Source organism: Cupressus sempervirens, chromosome 1 (genome assembly GCF_028749045.1).
Source record: "Cupressus sempervirens isolate cs-2001-9-10 chromosome 1, ASM2874904v1, whole genome shotgun sequence".
Classification (NCBI taxonomy): Eukaryota; Viridiplantae; Streptophyta; class Pinopsida; order Cupressales; family Cupressaceae; genus Cupressus; species Cupressus sempervirens.
In genome coordinates, this window is record NC_143118.1 from 754,540,793 (window position 1) to 754,560,660 (window position 19,868).

Here is a 19,868-nt window from a genome sequence, read left to right on the forward strand (position 1 = left end):
AATCGTTCCTATAACACCAATTTCTTTAAGCTAATCATATTTTAAATAAGTTAAAAAAATATATACATATAAATTCAAACTTTATAAAAAGGTATAATAAATTTAATAATAAAAATAATAAAATATTTTGATTAAACTAATATATAATTGTGTCAACTGAACAATAGTATTGCCTACAGCAAATACAATAATTAAAAACTTTGATAACTGTAAACAAAGGGAAGAAAAATCTTTCAAACTTTAGAATCGATCGATGAAAAGGAACGTGAGATTAATTGTGAACAAAAACATGCATTCATCTACCACAAAAGATTTAAGAAGGGTGCATGAAATATGATTAGTTGAAAAACAATACACGCATACATCCCAGACATGAAATGCATATACCTCAGCCAAATTGATCTGCAACACAATATTTCTTCGGGAGGTTGCCGCTTCATCTGCCAAGTGCGCAGTTACATCGATAAAACTATAGTTTTCCATTAAATTATTATTGAATTATCTGTTTCTTCCACTACTCTGTAAACTCGGGTTATAGGACATGATTAATTATCATATTTATGTAAAAAAAAACCCAAGAACTTACAAAGAAATTTGCTGAAGAAAATCTCTCAGCTCAATTATTCTAAAACAACTCAAATTTTTACAAATAATTTTGCTCCTAGAAGGTTTATCACCTTACTTATATTTTATAATTAAAATATATTCAAATATTGACCAGTGAGCAAATGTCTCCAAATGTTGATGGCCTGTCTACAAAATCATGCAATGAACTCTCCTCTTCTAATATCCCGTCACAATGTGAAGCAAATAACAGCGGCTGTGATTAAACACAATGGAAGCCACATAAAGAATTTGGAATATTTAGACTTTCTGAAAATTTAGATTTTCTAGAAGCGTTGATCACCAGCAAGACAAGGAGGCTAACATAAAGTAGTGTTAAAAATACAAGAGAGATCTCTGCCAAGAAAAGTGATTTATATGCGGAATCATCTCTTCATCATTAAGGGCATTTACATCTATATCCTCAAATGAAACCAGGTATTCAAATAACTGCACCCACAAAAAAAAACAGATTGCATTACATCTTTGACGATTCAAACATGTCTTCTAAAAAATTCCATTAAAGTTCAAACATAATTCATTGGTTAGAACAGTTATTTTATTCCTCGTGCCTACTCAAGCCATGCAACATTTTTTATCAATCATCATGCACATGCAATGTACGCAGCAGTATACATAATCAAGAATCAAGAGACTTTATTAATGCATCATCAGACTTTCAATTTGTGTCCACCTTCCAACAATCTGGTAAACATTTTAAATACTAATAGCCAATAGCAGCACAATACAAATGTATGAAGCAGTATGCATGATTTGAACTCTTTGTAAATGAAAATAAACCATACCAAATTCAGCTTATCTATAACAATTTGGGAAAGTGATAATTGAAGAGCTAAGTGTTCCATTATGTCATGCCCTGTCAGGGATCCCTCCTGTCATAGCCCTAGCTACAAACACATACATCATCATTATATTGTTTCTAATCTGAAAGCATCGGCTTTAGGAAGAGCTAAAGAATCTTATATTACCAAACACCTTTAGTATGTGATATGATATATGACGGGCTTGCGTAGCAGCAAATCCTCATTTGAGAGAGGACATTGAACAGAAGCAAGAAAGGGAAATGCAAATTACAGTTATATTTGCAGGAACCTGAAAAAATGCAGCAGTGTAAAGCAACAGACTCGTGTATTTCAGAACTGTTGTTACCAGCATCTAGTAATCTAGCAATTGCTCTTTAGTGGTATTAATATTGTTCAGACATTATTTGTCAATCAATTATCTTTTATATATGTTCTGGTTAAATATAAAAAGCGCATCCCAAAAGTCTATTTGTATACTTATATCATTATAGGAGGAAGGGGGTGTAAGGAAAAGGGTAATCACGAGGATTTCCATCTAGGTAGGATACTCCAAGCGGATGTCCATGTTCCTGCCACTGCGGCCAAGAGGGTCAGTGCTCTGCTCTTGGGCTTAGATAGGACAATTGAAAAGCCTTCATTGTGATCTCTCCAAATCTATAATGATGGCTATTAATCTTAGGAGATGAATTGTGCATAGGGAAAGCAAGTGGATGTTGGTGCAGAGACACCTTGGCATCATCTAATTATGGTCGTTTACTTGTATTTAAAATTCAATGTGGTCTATTTGAGTTCGAATGTAAACTATTATAAAAACTCAATGTGGTCTATTTGAGTCCGAATGTAAAAGATTATAAAATGACTGTAAAAGTCCATGTCAATGGCCACTGAAATAAATTGTAATAGTGAAATATTGCAAAACCGTAATTTTATCAATGTCAAACGGACCTTTGGTCTACGGGTAAAGTTGAAAAGTTTTTTAAAAGCCCACCAGGAATCAAGTCTTGTTGGCTACAACATTGAAAAGAGATAAGGCCAGGATCGTGCTCCCATGCAGGACCTCCATCAAAAAATTCTTAATTTTGCAATGTTGCACCAAAATGGATATAAAGAACAGGATGATCGGTCAGTTAGGGAGACGAGCAGTTTGTAACTGTCATGACCATAATAAAAACTAGCAAATGGTCGAGTTTTGGAAGGGAGACTCCAGTTAGAGGTTGCACTCAAGTTTGGATCAAGCAAACCTCTGGCTGTCATGGTTATGCTGCAGGGAAAAGGACAGCCATTTGCTAAATGAACATGTTGAATGGTGGCTATGTCATAAGGGAACGATGTGGCAATAGATAGACATTTCCATCAGGGAGAACAGTAAAATATTATGCAATAAAGATTAGTAAGCTTTATTTGTGGTTTACATCAGATCTTGCAACTTTTATTCTTAATTTCCTTGGTTTCATAGACGGCAATTTCATTTTTTTTTTCTAACTTGAGATTGATTCTAGTCCGAATATATTGATTTTGAATATGATATTGATTTTGTTTGCTATCGAGTGAATTGAGAACAAATGGGATTCAAAAATCAGTTTGAATATCAATACAGAATCAAATTAACATGGACTTTGTTTTATTGATATTGGGTCTTTATTTGCTGGCTATATTAAGGTCTTTAACTGAATCAAGAATTAGTTGTATAATGCCAATTTTCAATTTGATTTTATTCTGTACAGTATTACGCTCTTAATAAGCTGTTTGAATTAAGGTTTTCAACTGATTTCAAGAATTGGTTAATTAAATTCATGGTATTGGGTTCCTTATTACGGATTCAAATATTGGCTATGAAAAAAATAAATTAAAGTAGGGTTTATGATCAATCTGAATGTTATCGGTTTTGCTTAGAAGTAATGGTATTGGTTTAGAAGTCACATATGACAGTCCTGACTTATAAGGAATGGTATAGGCTTGTTTGATCAATTCATGGGGTTGAAGACAACAATAAAATCTTTATGACTCTGTATATTCAATATCATCGGCTTTGTTTGCATTTGAACTGATTCATGTAATATGGAAAATATAAAATGAAATGTTTGTGATATGAGTGAAGCTGATAGTAAAGTTTCGATTTGAAGATGACTACGGATGGTGATGTTAAGTATGATGCATAGTTACGGGACTCGGACTCGCCTCTGACTCGGAAAGTCAAAATCCGACTCGGACTCGGACTCGGCCAAGACTCGGCAAGGACTCGGAAAATAAAAAAACCCATGAAATTCAAAGATTTTTAAGGATTTAATGATTTCCAGAATTAATATGCACTGAAAAAAAACACCTTCCAGAAATCTTTATCTTTTTAAATTTTGGAAAAAAATATTATTTTTTTATTTTTGGAGAGTCCTGGGCTCAGGACTCGGCAGAGTCCCTGGACTCGGCGAGTCCACGTGGACTCTGCCAGGACTCGGCCGAGTCAGAGTCTAGAGACCATTTGCCTCAGAAAGGCTGCCTCTGCCTCGGACTCACAGAGTCCCGTTACACTGGTATGATGTTGTCATGGTCATTCAAAAATGAAATGACAGGTGAATGTCAATGAAAACAAAAGTTTCTGCTGCAAGAATGGCATTGACCAACCTGCAACTACTTGTGTTTGAGAAGTTTACATTTGTGGGGAGTGATTAAAAAGATCCAGTTCCCCTCTAATCAGTGATTTATGCAGATTCTGAGATGTTCTTTGATGCTCTGCATCAGATGTCCAAGTTGCCTACCACCTGAGCCAAGAGGGCCACAATTCTGCTCTTGGGCTTGGTGTGGGATGGCTTCAGGTGAAACTTTTGCATTTCTTTTCCCAAATCCTAACATGTTTGCAATAATTCTATAGATATTAAATGAATATTATGCACAATACTTATAAATAGAGGATCACCTTTTTTTCGAAGAAATCAAAGGATCACATTATTTTGAAAAGATCAAAACATGACCCAATCCTAGTTTGTTGCCACTGATTTTTAGAGCTAATTTGAGAGTGGGCATCACACACTATTAAAAATATGCAAGGATTAAAGTAGTTAATTTTGGGAACGATGAAAGTAAACACATGTAAATTGTAAAAAATATGTTTTGTGATTCAATGTGTATGCCACTTTCAAGTCAGACCATTTATTAACTTTGTCATCATTGATTCTAAATGTTTTGGTCACTTTTACATATGTGAATGTATCTACAACTCATGGATTTAGCATACTGCATTCTCCTAATTTGTTACTTGTCTCCAAATCCTCTATGTTTCATTAAATGTCAAAGGACTAGGAGTGCTTCACAACACCTACTAGAGATTACCAAATCATATCATGAAGTTCTTGTTCTTCTAGGGCCAAACCTAATAATACTCTCGCCAGATTAAAAATTGTGAATATAATAGGACTTTGGGTGTTTAGAAACACCCTCTAAAGATTACCAAATCATGTCATAAAGTTCTTGTTCTCCTCAAGTCAGAAATGAGTCTCATCATATTCAAAATTATGAATACAATCAAGGATAACAATATTGAGACACACAAATCTTCTAGAATGATGTGTTTAATTAAGGAATGAAATTGAATACCTTTAAATATAAAGATGAAGTATTTGCCTGAACAACTCATAACAGCCACTAAAATTGGTTGTCGGGGTGATTTAAGCAAGAAAAGTGCTAGAATTGATATGGAAATGGAATGTCATAGAGGCAGGGATAGGATGGAGCTTGTGTATCTGTTTAGAGCCCAGCTGGGACAAAATGATCAGGCCTACAATAGCAGTGTGCAATACAGAAGATGATGAGGATGTAATGCGAGTGTCTCTCAGTACTTGATTGAGGCAGGGAGCGTTGCTTTCAAGAACAATATAACCACCCTAGTATCCAAGTTTTTCCATTTCAAAACAACTGTATTTGTTTACAATCTGTTGTGCATCAAACTACTCAAGGATTCTGTAAGCACTGTGTCAAGACAAATAATCCAAAATCAGGCAGCTGTTCTCTGCAAGTAGGCTTTTCAATTTATGGGTCTATGCCCTCCTCCATTAACAAAGGTTCTTTATTCCTGTAACTAAATATGAAATAGACCTTTGTAATGAATGTAATGTCTCGAAATATGGTAAATAATGTTTACAGTGGAATCTAATTGGATTTCTTGTCATCCTATGTCAACAACTGACCAATTTCATAAAAATAAAATTGGCAAGTATGGATCCTGGTTCATCTACTATCCGAGATTCATATATATCAGAGTTCACAGATTTGCCAGACGTCCTTAACCATATATGATTTCTTCTACCAATACAATGATATTGCTTGAAGTTCAAAGGTAACTGGAAACATAAGAGAGCTTCTGAAGAGCAAGAATAAAACTGCCATTTCCTTTCCTTTTTTCACTGGAAATGTGATTGAATCTTGCCTGTTGACACAGGTAGCTGAAAGTGCCAGGCTGGAGATGCAGTGCTATTCTTTCATATTTTGCCAATCTAGGGCTGATTTTGACCTGCACAACCGTATTGGATTAGGGAATGGAGAAAAGTACAAACACAGAGTTGACTTTGGGGATTTTTGGGCAAATGCTGCATATGTATTAGTCTATTAGATGCCAAGAAAAGATATTGGTCCAAGTTTCCTATAATTTTGATCAGTACAGCCAAATTTTTCTGAGTACCTGACTAGCTTGAAGATGATGGGGAGTACACCGAACCATGCTTCGATGAGAACAGGCCACTTCCTCTTATGAAATGGTTAGAACTAGAGCTTACTAATTTAACCATCTTGATATGGCTAGTTGTCAAGTATTCACAGTGGTGGGCTGAGTAGCATGTCCAAGTGCTGAAGCAAGAATATGACTTTCACTTATCAGTTGGGCGTAATAGAATCATATTCTTCTAATGAGGGAGCATTCAAAAGTATCAGACTTGAAAGTATTAATTTGAGGAAAAGGAAGGGAGAAGTTGATGATTCTACAAGTTCAAAAGAGAAGAAATTTGTGAATGAAGAATCTGCCAAAAAGAGGCAGAAATCAGGCCATTCCCATTCTGCTACATCTAGGAATTTGGATAGTATATTGATTCTTGCAGAGGGATCTTTTGCCGAAGTAAGGATTTCTTCTCGAATCCATGAGGAAAATATTGAATCAATCCTGTAGGAGGATCAAGAGCCCCCCCCATCTCCTTCAAACATGAAGATAATTGAGTCAGACAATGAGATGGATATCTTGGATGAGGAATTTCAAGAGGGAATGGTTTTCACTCTTAGAGGAGTTTAGGATTTTTAATATGGAAAAAATAATCGAGAAGAAGAGGGTATTGAGTATCCTGCAATTCCTGATTACTTAAAAGAAAGAATGAAGATTAAAGCGCCTATGGAAGTTCAGGAAAAAGATGAGCCAACAGATTCTTTGGCTAGATTAGAGACAGTGGCAGTAACAAAGACAACAAGAGGCTTTCCACAATTCAGAGTGATGAAACGGGTTGTCGTTTGGTTCAGATTGTAGTGCCAAAAGTTGATGAGACAAAAGACAACATTGTTCCTCAGAACTATGAAATTGCGACCATCAACGTTGGTCCAACCACCAAGGGTCTAGAGGTTGAAGACTTGGACAATTAAGTCATTCCATGAAGGAGATATTAGAAAAGGAGATAGGGAAGAACACCAGAAATAAAATGAGCACCTGAAGAAGTATGTTTAGCCCTTGACCAAACCTCTTGATCATGATGATGTAGTAGCTCCTACACTTTTGAATATCTTGCAGGAGGTAATTGGAGATTTTGAAGATGGATAGGTAACGACAAGCAAAGCTAAGAAATGGATGGCAGGAAATAATGAAGAAGTTGCCACATTTGTGGAAAAGTTGATGTTGACATTTGGTAGACTATTTTGCTCTTCAAAATCGCAAACACAACAGAAACATGGGAAGATCTTCATGATATTCAGGACAGAGTAATCTCATGCCTATGGGTGTTGAAAGAAGTGTTTGCAGAGGAACTGATTGATGGGCAAGTGATTGCAACAGGGAAGGTATATGATTTCAACATGGTAATAGGTTGTAATTACACAAAGTCAGGATTTAGAAAAGGTGAAGGCTGGTAGTATCGAAGTTGAGGAGCAGATTGAAGAGATTCAGAACAATATTATCCTTGCAACTGTTGATATACTTCAGAAAGAGACTATTTGAGAAACTGATATGCAGGTGGAAAATCTAAAGCTCGGAGCTCAAGATGATTTCTTCGCCATCACTGGACCAATCCTGAAACAGAATATGACTAAGGCATTTAAGTTCTCGTCCATTTCGGATGCCTTTCAGAAACAGGTCTTCGAGTGGGAGAATGCCTTTGCCATGTATGCAGTTGACCTCTACAAAATGAAATTCATGGTGAATATGCTGTCATGTGTTGCAATGTAATAGGTCATCCCTCTCCTGTCTAGGTAAATTCAACATACCACTGTGGAAAGTTATGAGGATGCACCTTCCTAGAAGATTGCACCTCATGCCACTTGTCTTCCATGCATTTTCTCTTATTATTATTTTGGGAAACCCTAATTAGCATTTTTATGTTTTAAATCTTGACCATTGATCTTGGATTGATCTCAACCTTCCATTTATCTCAAAAACTCTATATAAGCTCCCCTTCTCTCATTTTATTGTGTAGATTTATCAGATTGTTGCTAAGAAATCTTTAATAATAAAAGCACACTTGCATTTTTCTTTGAATCCTTATTTTCATCATTCAGTTGTATTTTTACATGCTTTCTTCAACATAGAATACATTTTCTTTATAAAGTTGTTTGATGAATGAAAGGTTTGATAGTATAGATTGGTGAAACTATTGCTCATACTTTTTTTGAACAAATGATTTTTGTTTACTCTGTAAAGTTAGCCTGATCTTATATTGTGGATACTTCTACTTTGGATAAATAGTGTCCATTGGGTGGTATTAATTACAGTATGAAAATCTTGAGCACAAACCTAGAAGCTTGCAGTTACTTTGTATAGTTGTCCTTCATGTGGTGAAGCAAAGTGTTGTTAGTTTCACCTAGTCTTTATTATCTCTTGAGTTCTTAGGGATAGCTTATAACTTCTAAAACCCCATTTTTTGTCCTTTTTGAGGTTCAAAATATGAAAAAGAATGAAATTCAAATTAAGTCCTAGCTTGTGAATCATATCAGTTGAGTGTTAGTCCCCTTGCATGTTTCAGCAAGCATCACCAAGGAAACTATCCAATTCAAAATCACTTGCTCAGACATACAAACCTTGAAATTGCTGTGTAATCTTCATGCAATCTTAGCACACACATTGATTTTGTTCAAGAGAGAGTAGAGTGTCCTCAGATATTTTATTCTGTGTTTGGTGGATGATAAAACATACACCAACATGTATGCCATCACTCAGATGCACCTAGTTTAGCACCATGTTTGTGAAACACTTGACGTCACTTGTACTATAAGTATCTGTATATATAATATTATTAATATATATTACCAACCATACAGGGTTGAAGTTTGGCACCATACCAGTTCAACATCTGACATGCTCTTGTCCACGTGAAAAGTGTATCATATGCTTTTGACATCGGCTAGCATACTTAAAGGCCTGACCTATGGCCTCTTTTTACAAATAGATATATAAGTTCGTAGCAGCAAGATTGATGCATATACGTTACTGTATATATCTTTTTTCATGCAGTACTTTTATGTTGTAAAGTCTTCCATTCTTCTTGAATGTCCATCTGCATACTAATCTGATATTTCTTATGCATATTTTACATTTTTTTAGGTTTTAACTTTAATCTGCAGTAGTTTTTGTGAAGATTTTTTTTTCCCTCTGGGTGTTACTGGAGGAATCTCGGATATGCACTCACACAATTCAAGCAACTCCAATAGCAATGCAGAAGATCAAAATGCTCTCACGTCAATTACAGATCAATTCATGATCTTAGCTTTGTTTAATGCTCCTTATAAGGAACTTGAGGCACTTGTATTATAATCTATATAGTCTACTTTTGCTCTTTACATTATACACTTGATTGTATGAAGTCTTATTAGATAATATATCTATATGAATGATCAGACAATCATCATGTCACAAATTAATGGAATATATTTTAATACAGTTTTCATTTACTGAACAAGAGACTAGGCAACTACTGACTCTCCCTACTATATGTATTTGTAGAGGTATCTCTAGCTCAGTTTTCGGTAGAGCATGAAAATTTCGTCTCTGTCTATTACTTTGACTGTTTCCAACATTACTACAGTATTCCACAATTGACTCTAATCTATTCGACCTTGTACAACCAAAATGCCTACTTTTTACAATAGGGGGGACTCCAGCTGCAGAGTAGTTATTAAATTGATCATGTTATTTCAAACACCATTTTGAACTTATGATATATATATATATATATATATATATAAGTACATAAGATCAGGAAGCTATTTTCTTTGCCAAAGGACTATAAGTTAAAAAGTTATATACGAAAGGTTTTGAAAAGTGAATTAATCTATCCCTACCATGCAGCAAAATGCGAGAAACAGGGTAAAATTACAGCATAGAGAACAATTCCTTAAGAAAGTATTATGCACTTTTAAAGTTCAAAATATCACTATCTACCTATCATAAATACCTCAAATTAGCATTTCCCTATTTCAATAGTATAAACATCTCTAACTTGGTTTCAGGAAAGCATGGGTACAAGCCTACATAATAAATAGCATGGATACAAGCCTACATTATAAACAGAAGGAAACATTAAAATTTAAAACAGAAAGACAGAGAATGATAAGGATGTCAAACCTGGCGATCCACTCCACTTTTCGTTGCCAAATGCAATCCTGTATTGTGAAAAAGGTCATGGTCGTGGCTCACCAACTTTGCAGGTTTTCGACGCGGTTTGTCTGCAAGTAAACTCCTCACTATCGCAGATTGATTAAATTCCACGGCAAAGTGGAGAACAGTCTTATGCTCTGAACTCCGGATTTCTATACAGTCTGGCCAATGGAACTGAAATATGTTGATTGCATCCAAAAAGCCATTAATGGCTACCAAGTGTATTATACACCTACCACACTCATCCTCACATGTAATGTAGTACGATGGAAGAGAATTTAGGGCTGCCTTTACCATTTCCAAATCTCTTCCAAGGATGGCTAAACGGAGCCACTGGATTCTGTCTCTATCTATCAGCATCCCTCGAAAATCATGAAATAGAACAGCAAGTAGTACCTTCGCTTGATCTGCCTCACATTCATTGTTACTAAAATCAATATATTTCATCTAATCTGTGAACTTGCTATTTAATTCAACTTTAACAAGTAATGTGTAAATTTTCCTGCATATGTACCCTATTCAAACAATCTAAAAGTTGGCAGCGGTACTGATTAGGTTCCGTAGTATTTTGAATTAAAACCCTTGCTACATCTGTCTCATATTTACATAACCTAAAGTCAATAAATCGGAGACAAACCACAAACTTAAACTATTTGCTTCAACTTAAACAGGGCTGCAAATTTACCTGGATATCTCTTGTAAGTTGTCACTCTATAACATCCCCACTTTGTGATTGGGATATAGGCCGTACCATCCAACAAATTCTTCACTGTTTCAGCACAGCCATATTTGCAAGCTATTATGAGAGCTGTTTCTTTGAACTTGTTGTAATGCTAAGCAGAGCTCTTTCTATGTTTGGAGAGACTTTCGAATAGCTACCAATTGTTGCATTTAGCAGCTTCATGCAGAAGTGTATTGCCATCCTTGTTTGACACTCGAGCCAAAGAGGGTTGCACTTGAAGATATGGCCTTCCCTTGCAGCAATATGCAGAGGACTGTCTCCCTCGAAAGTAACTTCAAACAAAATACGCGACTTCGACCAATGTAAATTCTTCATCGTATCGATATCACCATGTATCAAAGCAGGGAGGAGTCTGCTATCCATCTTATTCTCGTTTTCTCTTGCCTCCAAAAGATGGCGAAACTGTGAAATCTCCCACAGCAATCTACAGAGAAAGACAGAGTGTAGAGGCTGCTTATATATTGAATTTATAGCTTCCCAACTACAACCAATAAAAACAAAAAATAACATGCTTTATCTGAAAAAACGGACTTATGTAAAACTCCAACTTTGCATGGATCATGTTTTTTTTTGTAAGTAAAAACTCCCATATAAATAAAGCTTAAATAAAACTTTAAAAACTCCACCTTGCATGAACAATCTTCCAAAAACGAAAAAACAACCTTCTCATAAAGAATTAAATATGCGTGGGAAAAAGAGGGGGCGGAGTTTAAGAGAAAAGCATTACAAAACCTTTGGCACTTTGTTTCTCTGAGGCAATTATATCTATAGATTATTATTATTAGTCCCTGGAACTAATGGAATGGTTTGGTGCTCCATCAATTAGTTCTCACCAATATTTTTTTAATAGAATTAATCTATGTGTAAAGCTTTTACATAGTTTTATATTTTAATCTATTTTCCAAATTTAAAAAAAGTTATTTATGTAAGTTTCTATTGGCCATAACAATAAAAGACAACCAGAAAAATTAATTTAGCTAAATTTAGAAAGAAATTAGCCATGTACTTTTGCATTAAATATCAGAACTTAAATGTGATAGACCTGTCCTTTCTTTTGAATGAATCATTCTTTCTAGAACATTCTTTTGGTGGCCTCCAAACATCTTGTTAGTTAGTGAAAGAAACATTCCATATGAAAAATGAGAGAATATTAATGCTATAAGATATTATGTCATTGTAAAAATATATAAATATAATTTATAAAATACTAAAATCATGTGTGTGTGTGTGTGTGTGTATTTCTAACTAGAGTAATTTTATGAATGTGTTAAGTGCAACAGATATATAAGACTAAATCTTATGCTTAATTATACAAACTTCTATCTATCAAATGCAACAATTTCAAAGGACTAAATCTAATCCTTACAAAATCATTAAAATTGACAATTTTATGTATATATAACATCTTATATGATTAAACCCAATCCTTAATTTATTTCCTTAAATCAAACCAAAGTAATGTGCAAATTATTTATTTAGAAATAAATTAAAGTACATCAAAAGAATATACAACATACAATTCCACATTAAAGAAACTAACCATATTGCAAAAAGTTGTTGAGAGGAAAGGTGAAATTGGGAGAGAGAGGGATAAGTAGTTTAGAAAAAGATGGAGATTGTAAGAGACATGGATATGTGTGTGTGTGTGTGTGTGTGTGTGTGTGTGTGTGTGTGTGTGTGAGAGAGAGAGAGAGAGAGATATATATTTTAACCAAAAGTCGAATAAGCTAGATAATCAACAAAAGTTGCATAAATAAGTCAACAAGATAAGGAGAAATTGTTACATTGACTTCATTTCATAGAATTCATTCCATATTCGAAAGTTATAATTTTAGTATAATTTACAACTATATCATTAACAAGTAATTCACTCAACTTGTTAAAGAATACAAAGACAAATGTAACAAAGTAGGATGTCGACCTTCTCATCGATCACAAATTCATCATATGGGAGTGCATCAATTATAGCTAGTAGGATACAAATTAAAACCATGAGGTCAAAACATGAGTACATAAGAAATCATTCTATGCATATTCCTCTCTACTTCAACCCTTAGACATCTTTCCATACATTGTGCTAGAGACTTAAGACTAGTAGATGGAATAAATCTAGTGCATAAGTGAACTAAACTATGTATCACCAATGACTATGCAACACCTAACACTAATGTGGCAAGGAGTTGTAATAGTAACCATCATATAGAAGTAAATATGAAAATGAGCTTTGTCTAGAGCATTTAACCAATTTCTAATGGAAAGTAGAATGCGTAAACTAAATAGAATTTTCTACCCTTCCCTAAAAACCAAGGTTCGATGCACTTCCATAATGATCTCAAATTTACTTAAGTAATAAAACAACTAATATCAAACACACATTCATATTCTAATTTGATCAAAGATGGTAAATTCAAACCATTATGTAAGATCAAATCACATTCAATTACTATTGCTATGGTCTGAATGTAGCAAAAAAGTCCTTAAGTAAGAAAGGAAATAAAAATTTGTTTTTAACTATAGTTGTACCATTAATGTGTTGGTATGAAACGATACTAGGAGGGGGTTTTGAATCAATATAATATGTAAGACACTAATTTATACTCGTAATCTAGTTATCTCAAACTTTACTTCCAAGATTGTTTGCATGGCAGGGCCTATGATTTCTTCTACATTGGTGAGGATAGACAATTCTTCTCCAATTGTGCATGCAACAAGATCTGAATCACATTAATTAGGGGAGAGCTACAAGCTGAAAAAAGTTAATGGTTGCTTTCCACATAGCCATGATCACCTTGTTCTGATTATTTCTCTGGTGGCGATGATGGAGGACATTGAATATTGGACTAAGCATGCTTTGATATGCAAATTTCTTGGAATTTGAATTTCCTTATGTGCTCTTGAGGCATGGATCCGTCGCTCATGGTAGGTGGAAGGAGATATGGAGATCATGTTGGTTGGGAATAACTTTTTTTTTGGTATTCTCATGCATGTCTGATCATGATCATGTTTTGGAAGGAGGGCCTTATTTCTACAACCATGTGGGGTTATTTTTCAAACCTTGATATTCAAGATTTAATTCTATTGAGAATCTCCATTCAACATTTTCAGTTTGGGTTTGTTTGCCTCGCCTTACCCTAGAATTCTAGCGAGAAGACATTCTCCATCAAATTGTTGCTTTGCTAGGCAAGCCAACTATGATTGTGCATCAATCCCTTAATAAAAGGTTATTTCTTTTGCTATAATTTGTCTTGAAATTGATTTGAATAACTCATTACCCAATTCTTTGGAAATCTATCTTGGGGCTTCTTCTTGGATGCAATAGTTAGATTATGAATCCCTCCCTTTTCGATGTCGGATATGTTATGAGTATGGTCATCTATAGTGTCAATGTCCTCACAACTTGACTTCCAAAGGAGTGGATAGTTTTAGGACTGGGAATGGTGGTGGTCTAGCAGATGCTATAGGAAAAGGACAAGCTCAGATGGATAATACAACTAAGGGGAAAGATCAACCAGATACTACAGGAAAGGGAAAGGCTCAAATGTAGGATAAGGATGTATTTACCCCTACTCGCCCACGAGCTAAGGGGCAGGGTCAGAAGAGGCCTTTGAAAGATCAACAATCTGATTTGGGTTTTAATTTCTTTGAGGTGTTGGATAGTATAGTTTTAGAGGAGGGCATTCCTCCTAGTATCTCTTCTGATCCAATTTTCCCAAATGGGGGACTTTCACCTCATGATGCTTATGGGACATCCAAGGTTGTGGTACACTAGCAATGTGAGGTCCTTATAGCTCCTGCATCAAATGCCCTAGTGACACCTATGGTGTCAGAGGATATTGACATTGTTCTGGCAGACTTGGTTAAGGATGCACTAGCATCTGGTAAGGGTAAGGGGTCCCCTCTCCCCTTGGAGTTGATGCATAGACCCTTGAAGCGAGTTTCCTTTAATCCTCCTCTAAGGAGTGGGTGCAAAACACACTAGGAGAAGATTAAACTCACAGGAGATATATTGATAGAGTCTAGGTCAGTAAGACCATTGAATGCTCATTTTATCCATTCTACTCAATGATGATTATTCTCTCATGGAATGTTAGGGGGTTAAATATCATCCCTAGACAAAAGGCTATTCATAATTTGGTGGTTGATCATTCTCTTGATGTTTTTTTTATCCAAGAGACTAAGCTCTCTATGGAGTCTATGGTCCGATTTGCCTCTAGTATTTAGCCTTGTGGGCAATGCAAGTGTGTTGGGGCTATGGGAAGTGTTGGTGATTTGGCTATCTTTTGGGATTCATAGAAAACTTCTCCCCTTGGTTGGGTGTCTTCTCGCTCAGCTCTCTTTATGGTGGCTTCTGCTTTGGACTTAGGAGAGGTAATCATGATTACTAATGTGTATGCACCTATTGATTTTGTGGGAAAGGAGGAACTTCAGAGGCATATTCAATATATTAGAAATTATCACCCTTTTCATCCTTGGGTGTTAGCAAGCGACTTCAATTCAGTTTTAAGTTTGGAGGAGGAGCAAGGTGGTTTGGCTAGATTAGGGCCTTCTTCTACTCTTATTCATCGGCACATAACGATTTTGCACCTCTCTGATGTTAAGCCTTCTAAGGGTCTCTATTCTTGGTATAATCAAAGGACTAGGATTGATGCTATCTTAGAATGTCTAGATAGATTTCTTGTTTCTTGCTTCTGGGTTAGTGGCACCCTTACTCTCTCTCTTTGGAAATTTTGGACTGGAGGGGATTTGATCATTGGCCAATTAAATTTTCTTTTATTGGGGCTATTATTCTAAAGCATCAACCTTTTAAGTTCTAGTTGATATGGCTTCGTGATGCCTCTCTTCATGATCTTGTATTATGTTGGTGGATAGATGGCACTCCTGCATATGGTACTGCTATGTTTTCATTTTTTTAAAGGCTTCAATATGTTAAAAGGCACCTCAAGATATGGAACATACAATGTTTTGGGAACCTTCACTCTATGAAGAGGCTTGCTCAGGAAGATCTTGATGTCATAACCAAGTAGATTAGAGATCGAGGTTTCTCGGAGGATCTTGGAAGGGTTGAATCCCTAGCTTCTAGAGTTCTAGAAGAATGGGAACTTTGAGAGGAAATTTTTTGGAAGCAAAGGGCTAGAGGTTTTTGGCTCTAAGAAGGTGATAGGAAGACTACTTTTTTTCATAAAACTATGCAATCTCGTTGGAATTAGAGAAATATCTCTTCATTGGTTAATTCTCAAGGTATTCAACTGACTTCCTTGCCAACTTTGTTCTAGGAGGCTACTTGGTACTTTTCTACCCTCTTCTCTGAGGACTCTCCTCATGTTTTTAATGAAGCAAATATTATTCTATCTTGTATTCCTTCCCTTATTACCCAAGAAATGAATTATTATCTCATGTGACTGATCTCTTTGGAAGAGCTGGAAGAGGTGGTCTTTGGCATGCCTAAAGGAAAAATTTTCTAGCCCTGATGGCTATCTAGTTGAATTCTTTTAGGAATTTTGGGACATCATTAATCATGATTTGTTTGTGGTGGTTAAGGAATCCTATTCTAGCAAGTAGATGCTTCAGGCATTGAATTCTACTTTCTTGACATTTATTCCAAAAAGAGAGGGGGCTAATCAACTAGAGTTTTTTAGACCAATTGTCTTATGTAATGTGGTTAACAAAGTCATTACTAAGTTGATTGCTAAGAGAATTAAAAGGTGGCTCCTCATTATTATCTTAGAGGAACAAGGTGGTTTTGTTGCTAGTAGACAAATTTTGGATGGGGGGTTATTGCTACTGAGGCTATTCACTCTATGGCTAGTTTAAGGGAGTGATATATGTTTGTTAGGCCAGATATGGCTAAGGCATATGATAGAGTTAAATGGATTTTCCTAAGTAATATTCTTCTTACCTTTGGATTTAGCTCTGACTGGGTGAGTTGGACTATGAGTTGTGTTACTTCTGCCTCTTTTTTAGTTCTTCTTAATGGTTAACCTTCCCAGCTATTTGATACCTCTAGAGGTCTCTGCCAGGGTGATCCTCTCTTCCCCTATCTTTTATTCATCATGGTTGAGGGCTTGGGCAGATTCATTAAGTATCAGGTGTCACAGAATTCTATTGAGGGGTGGTGGTGGGGTAATGGTTTACCTACTCTTTCTCACCTTCAATTTGTTGATGAATCTACTCTTGCGGATCTTGCTAGGATCAAGGAAGCCAAATCCTTTCGACATACTTTTGATAATTATTTGGAAAATTTAGGCCAAAAAGTTAATGAGAAAAAATCTCCCATTTACTTTTTTTTAACACTCCTAATTCTATTCAACAAAGGATTGTTAATATCCTACGGTTTTAGATTGGATCACTTCCTTTGACTTAGCTTGGCATCCCTATTGTTGTTTCTAAGTAGCCACGACTCTTTTGGAAAAATTTGATTATCAAGCTTTAGTAAAAGGTAAATCATTGGACTTATAGATGGCTTTCTACTGCTACTTGGGTTACTCTTCTTCAATTTGTTATTCAAGCTCTTCCTACTTATAGAAGCATGGTTCAAGCTACTCCTGTTTACTTTCTCAAGGAGTTTGATGCTCTTTCTCAACAATTCCTTTGGAATGGTAATTTTCATAGAACTAAATGAAGTTTTATTAGTTGGGAGACTATTTGCAAGCCTAAAAAGGTGGGTGGTCTTGGTCTTTGATCAACTCTCTTGAGTAGTCAAACATTGGCTGCTAAGCTTTATTGGTGATGGTGCTCTGGACAACATCAACTTTGGGCTCCTATTATCACTCAAAAATATTTTAGAGGTACTGATCCTTGCTCTATTTCTACACTTCCTCTTGAAGGTCGTGGCTCTATGGTTTGACATACTCTAATGGTAGGTACTCTATTAATCAAGAGAGACATTTTCTAGATATGTAAGGGAGGCTTTGAGGCTTTGTTTTGGTTTGATGCTTGGGATGGATTCCCCTACATATTATCCATGTATCCTCATCTTCAGACTCTTTGTTATTCTTTTCATGTTGCTGGATGGGATAAAGTGGCTCATTACAAGACTCCTTATCAATTAGGACCTATTGTTGGTTACAGATGGAAGCACTCTTCTGATCAGCCTCTTAGAGGCACAAAGGTGGATCATCAGGAGCTTTCTCAAATTTTGGCCTCTAGGGAGTGTTCCTATCTACTAGGACCAGATGTTTTGGCTTGGGGAGGTACCTTGTCTTGTAAATATTATGTCTCTACTGGGTATCAAGAGATAATTAGACAATTATTCAGGGATGCTGAGGTCCCTTGGTGGAAGCAAGTTTGGAATTATTATTTTTGGTCCAAGTGTAATTTTTTCATGCAACTAGTAGCTCACAACCACTATCTTTCTTAGGATAATCTTTGTAAATATGGATTTCAAGGCCCCTCTTATTGTGTTTTGTATGGTAATGGGGAGTAGTTTGTCTACCATCTATTTTTTTGTTGCTCCTTTTCTACTAAGTTATGGCACCTTTGGTGGAGTGCTTGGGGTTTCTCTTGTAGGCATGCTTCCTCTTTGCCTGAGTTTTGGGCCCTCTTGGGTAGTGCTCCCTCCAAGTCTTCTCCTCTCCATGCTACTTGGATTTTTGGGTCATCATTCATCTCCATGTTGCTTTGATTGCTGGCCCATCGCTCATTATTTGGCATATCTGGCTGGAGAGGAATCAATGAATCTTCTAAGATGTTTGGATTGGTGTTATGAATCTTTGGTGGAAAATATCACATTCTCTTCAGGAAAATATTCAAGTGAAGTGTGCACTAGATGGGGGTATGGATCTAGTTGATCTTGCTACATGTAATCACCTCAATTTTCATCTTTAAGATGGGGTTGTAGGTCAATGGTATCAAAGATGACCCAAATAGTCTCGACAACAGGGGAAAGGACAGGTGAATTGGGAGGGGCATTAGACTCCTCCTCCTTAGAGAGTTTTAAAAATTAACACTAATGGTTCTTCTTGCTAGAATTCAAGCCTTACTGGTATTAGGGGAGTGGCTTGTTGTAGTTTTGGTGAAGTTAAATTCTTTTTCTCAATGCATAAGGGTGACCATACTAATAATCTCATGGAGGCTCAAGCCATTTTATATGCTGTGGAATAATGTTGTTTGCTGGAATGGTGCAAGATCATCTATGAGTCTAACTCCCAAGTAGTGGTGAACTTGCTTACCTCATAGGAGCTTGAGGATGTTAGTTGGTAGTTGGCTATTGTTGTTAATTAGACTCTTCTTCTTTGTACCTCTCTTGATTTCATTAGGTTTACTTACATTCCTCATGAAAGGAATAGAGTTACTGATCGTTTGGCCAAATGGGCTTCTGTTCATGCTTTGGGCTGGAGTATTATGGATAGAGGGCAACTTCCCCTTGATTTGTTACAAGAATTTGATGATCTTTTTGCTTAGGACAAAGCTCCTTGTTGAGCTCTCCTTTTTGTAATCCTTTCTGTCTTAATAATTTTTTACCCCTTTTGTTCCAAAAAAAAACTTTACTTCCAAAACAATTAATAATTAATTGTTGAAATGAAACAATGTCAATCCACCGATCAATCATAGAAGCAACACATGTAATACAAGTATTTTGATATTGTAGAAACCATGGAGGGGATGATATCTACAAACATTTCACTACAATAAAAAGGTTTTCCATGTTAGCAAATTACAATTACCCTTCTAAGGGCTCACTATTTTAGGAGTTATTTGTACACTTTTAGGAGTACAAGAATATCTATCATAATCTACCTCATTGGAGGATTTAGAACTCCTTCTAAGAGTCCACATTGGAAAATAAGAATAAAATGATGCAAGATTTCTTTGAATCCAAGATGATCCTGCATCATACATCAGGGGTAAATAAGAATTGATTCTCCTAAAT

At 35.8% G+C, this 19,868-nt stretch overlaps 1 protein-coding gene across 2 annotated transcripts; it reads right to left on the reverse strand.

Annotated features, from left to right (window-relative positions):
* Positions 1–593: 593 nt before the first annotated feature.
* LOC149580096 (uncharacterized) lies at positions 594–11,497 on the reverse strand. 2 transcript variants are annotated; one of them, XM_089812910.1, is made up of 3 exons: positions 10,943–11,497; positions 10,225–10,664; positions 594–1,053 (listed from the first exon to the last, which is right to left on the reverse strand). In XM_089812910.1, exons 2-3 carry the CDS (start codon positions 10,615–10,617, stop codon positions 940–942), a joined length of 507 nt encoding a protein of 168 aa, XP_089669036.1. In that variant the 5' UTR covers positions 10,618–10,664; positions 10,943–11,497; the 3' UTR covers positions 594–939. The 2 variants fall into 2 exon arrangements, with proteins under 2 accessions (XP_089669036.1, XP_089669027.1); XM_089812901.1 differs by lacking the exon at positions 10,943–11,497 and having other exon boundaries at positions 10,225–10,806.
* Between the last annotated feature and the right edge of the window lie 8,371 nt (positions 11,498–19,868).

Excerpts from the sequence above, each read along its gene's own strand:
- LOC149580096 (XM_089812901.1), bottom strand. The coding sequence starts at position 10,704 with ATGAAATATATTGATTTTAGTAACAATGAATGTGAGGCAGATCAAGCG. Across the intron at positions 1,054-10,224 it reads AAAGTGGAGTGGATCGCCAG|TTATTTGAATACCTGGTTTC; the intron begins GTTTGACATCCT and ends TTGTGGGTGCAG.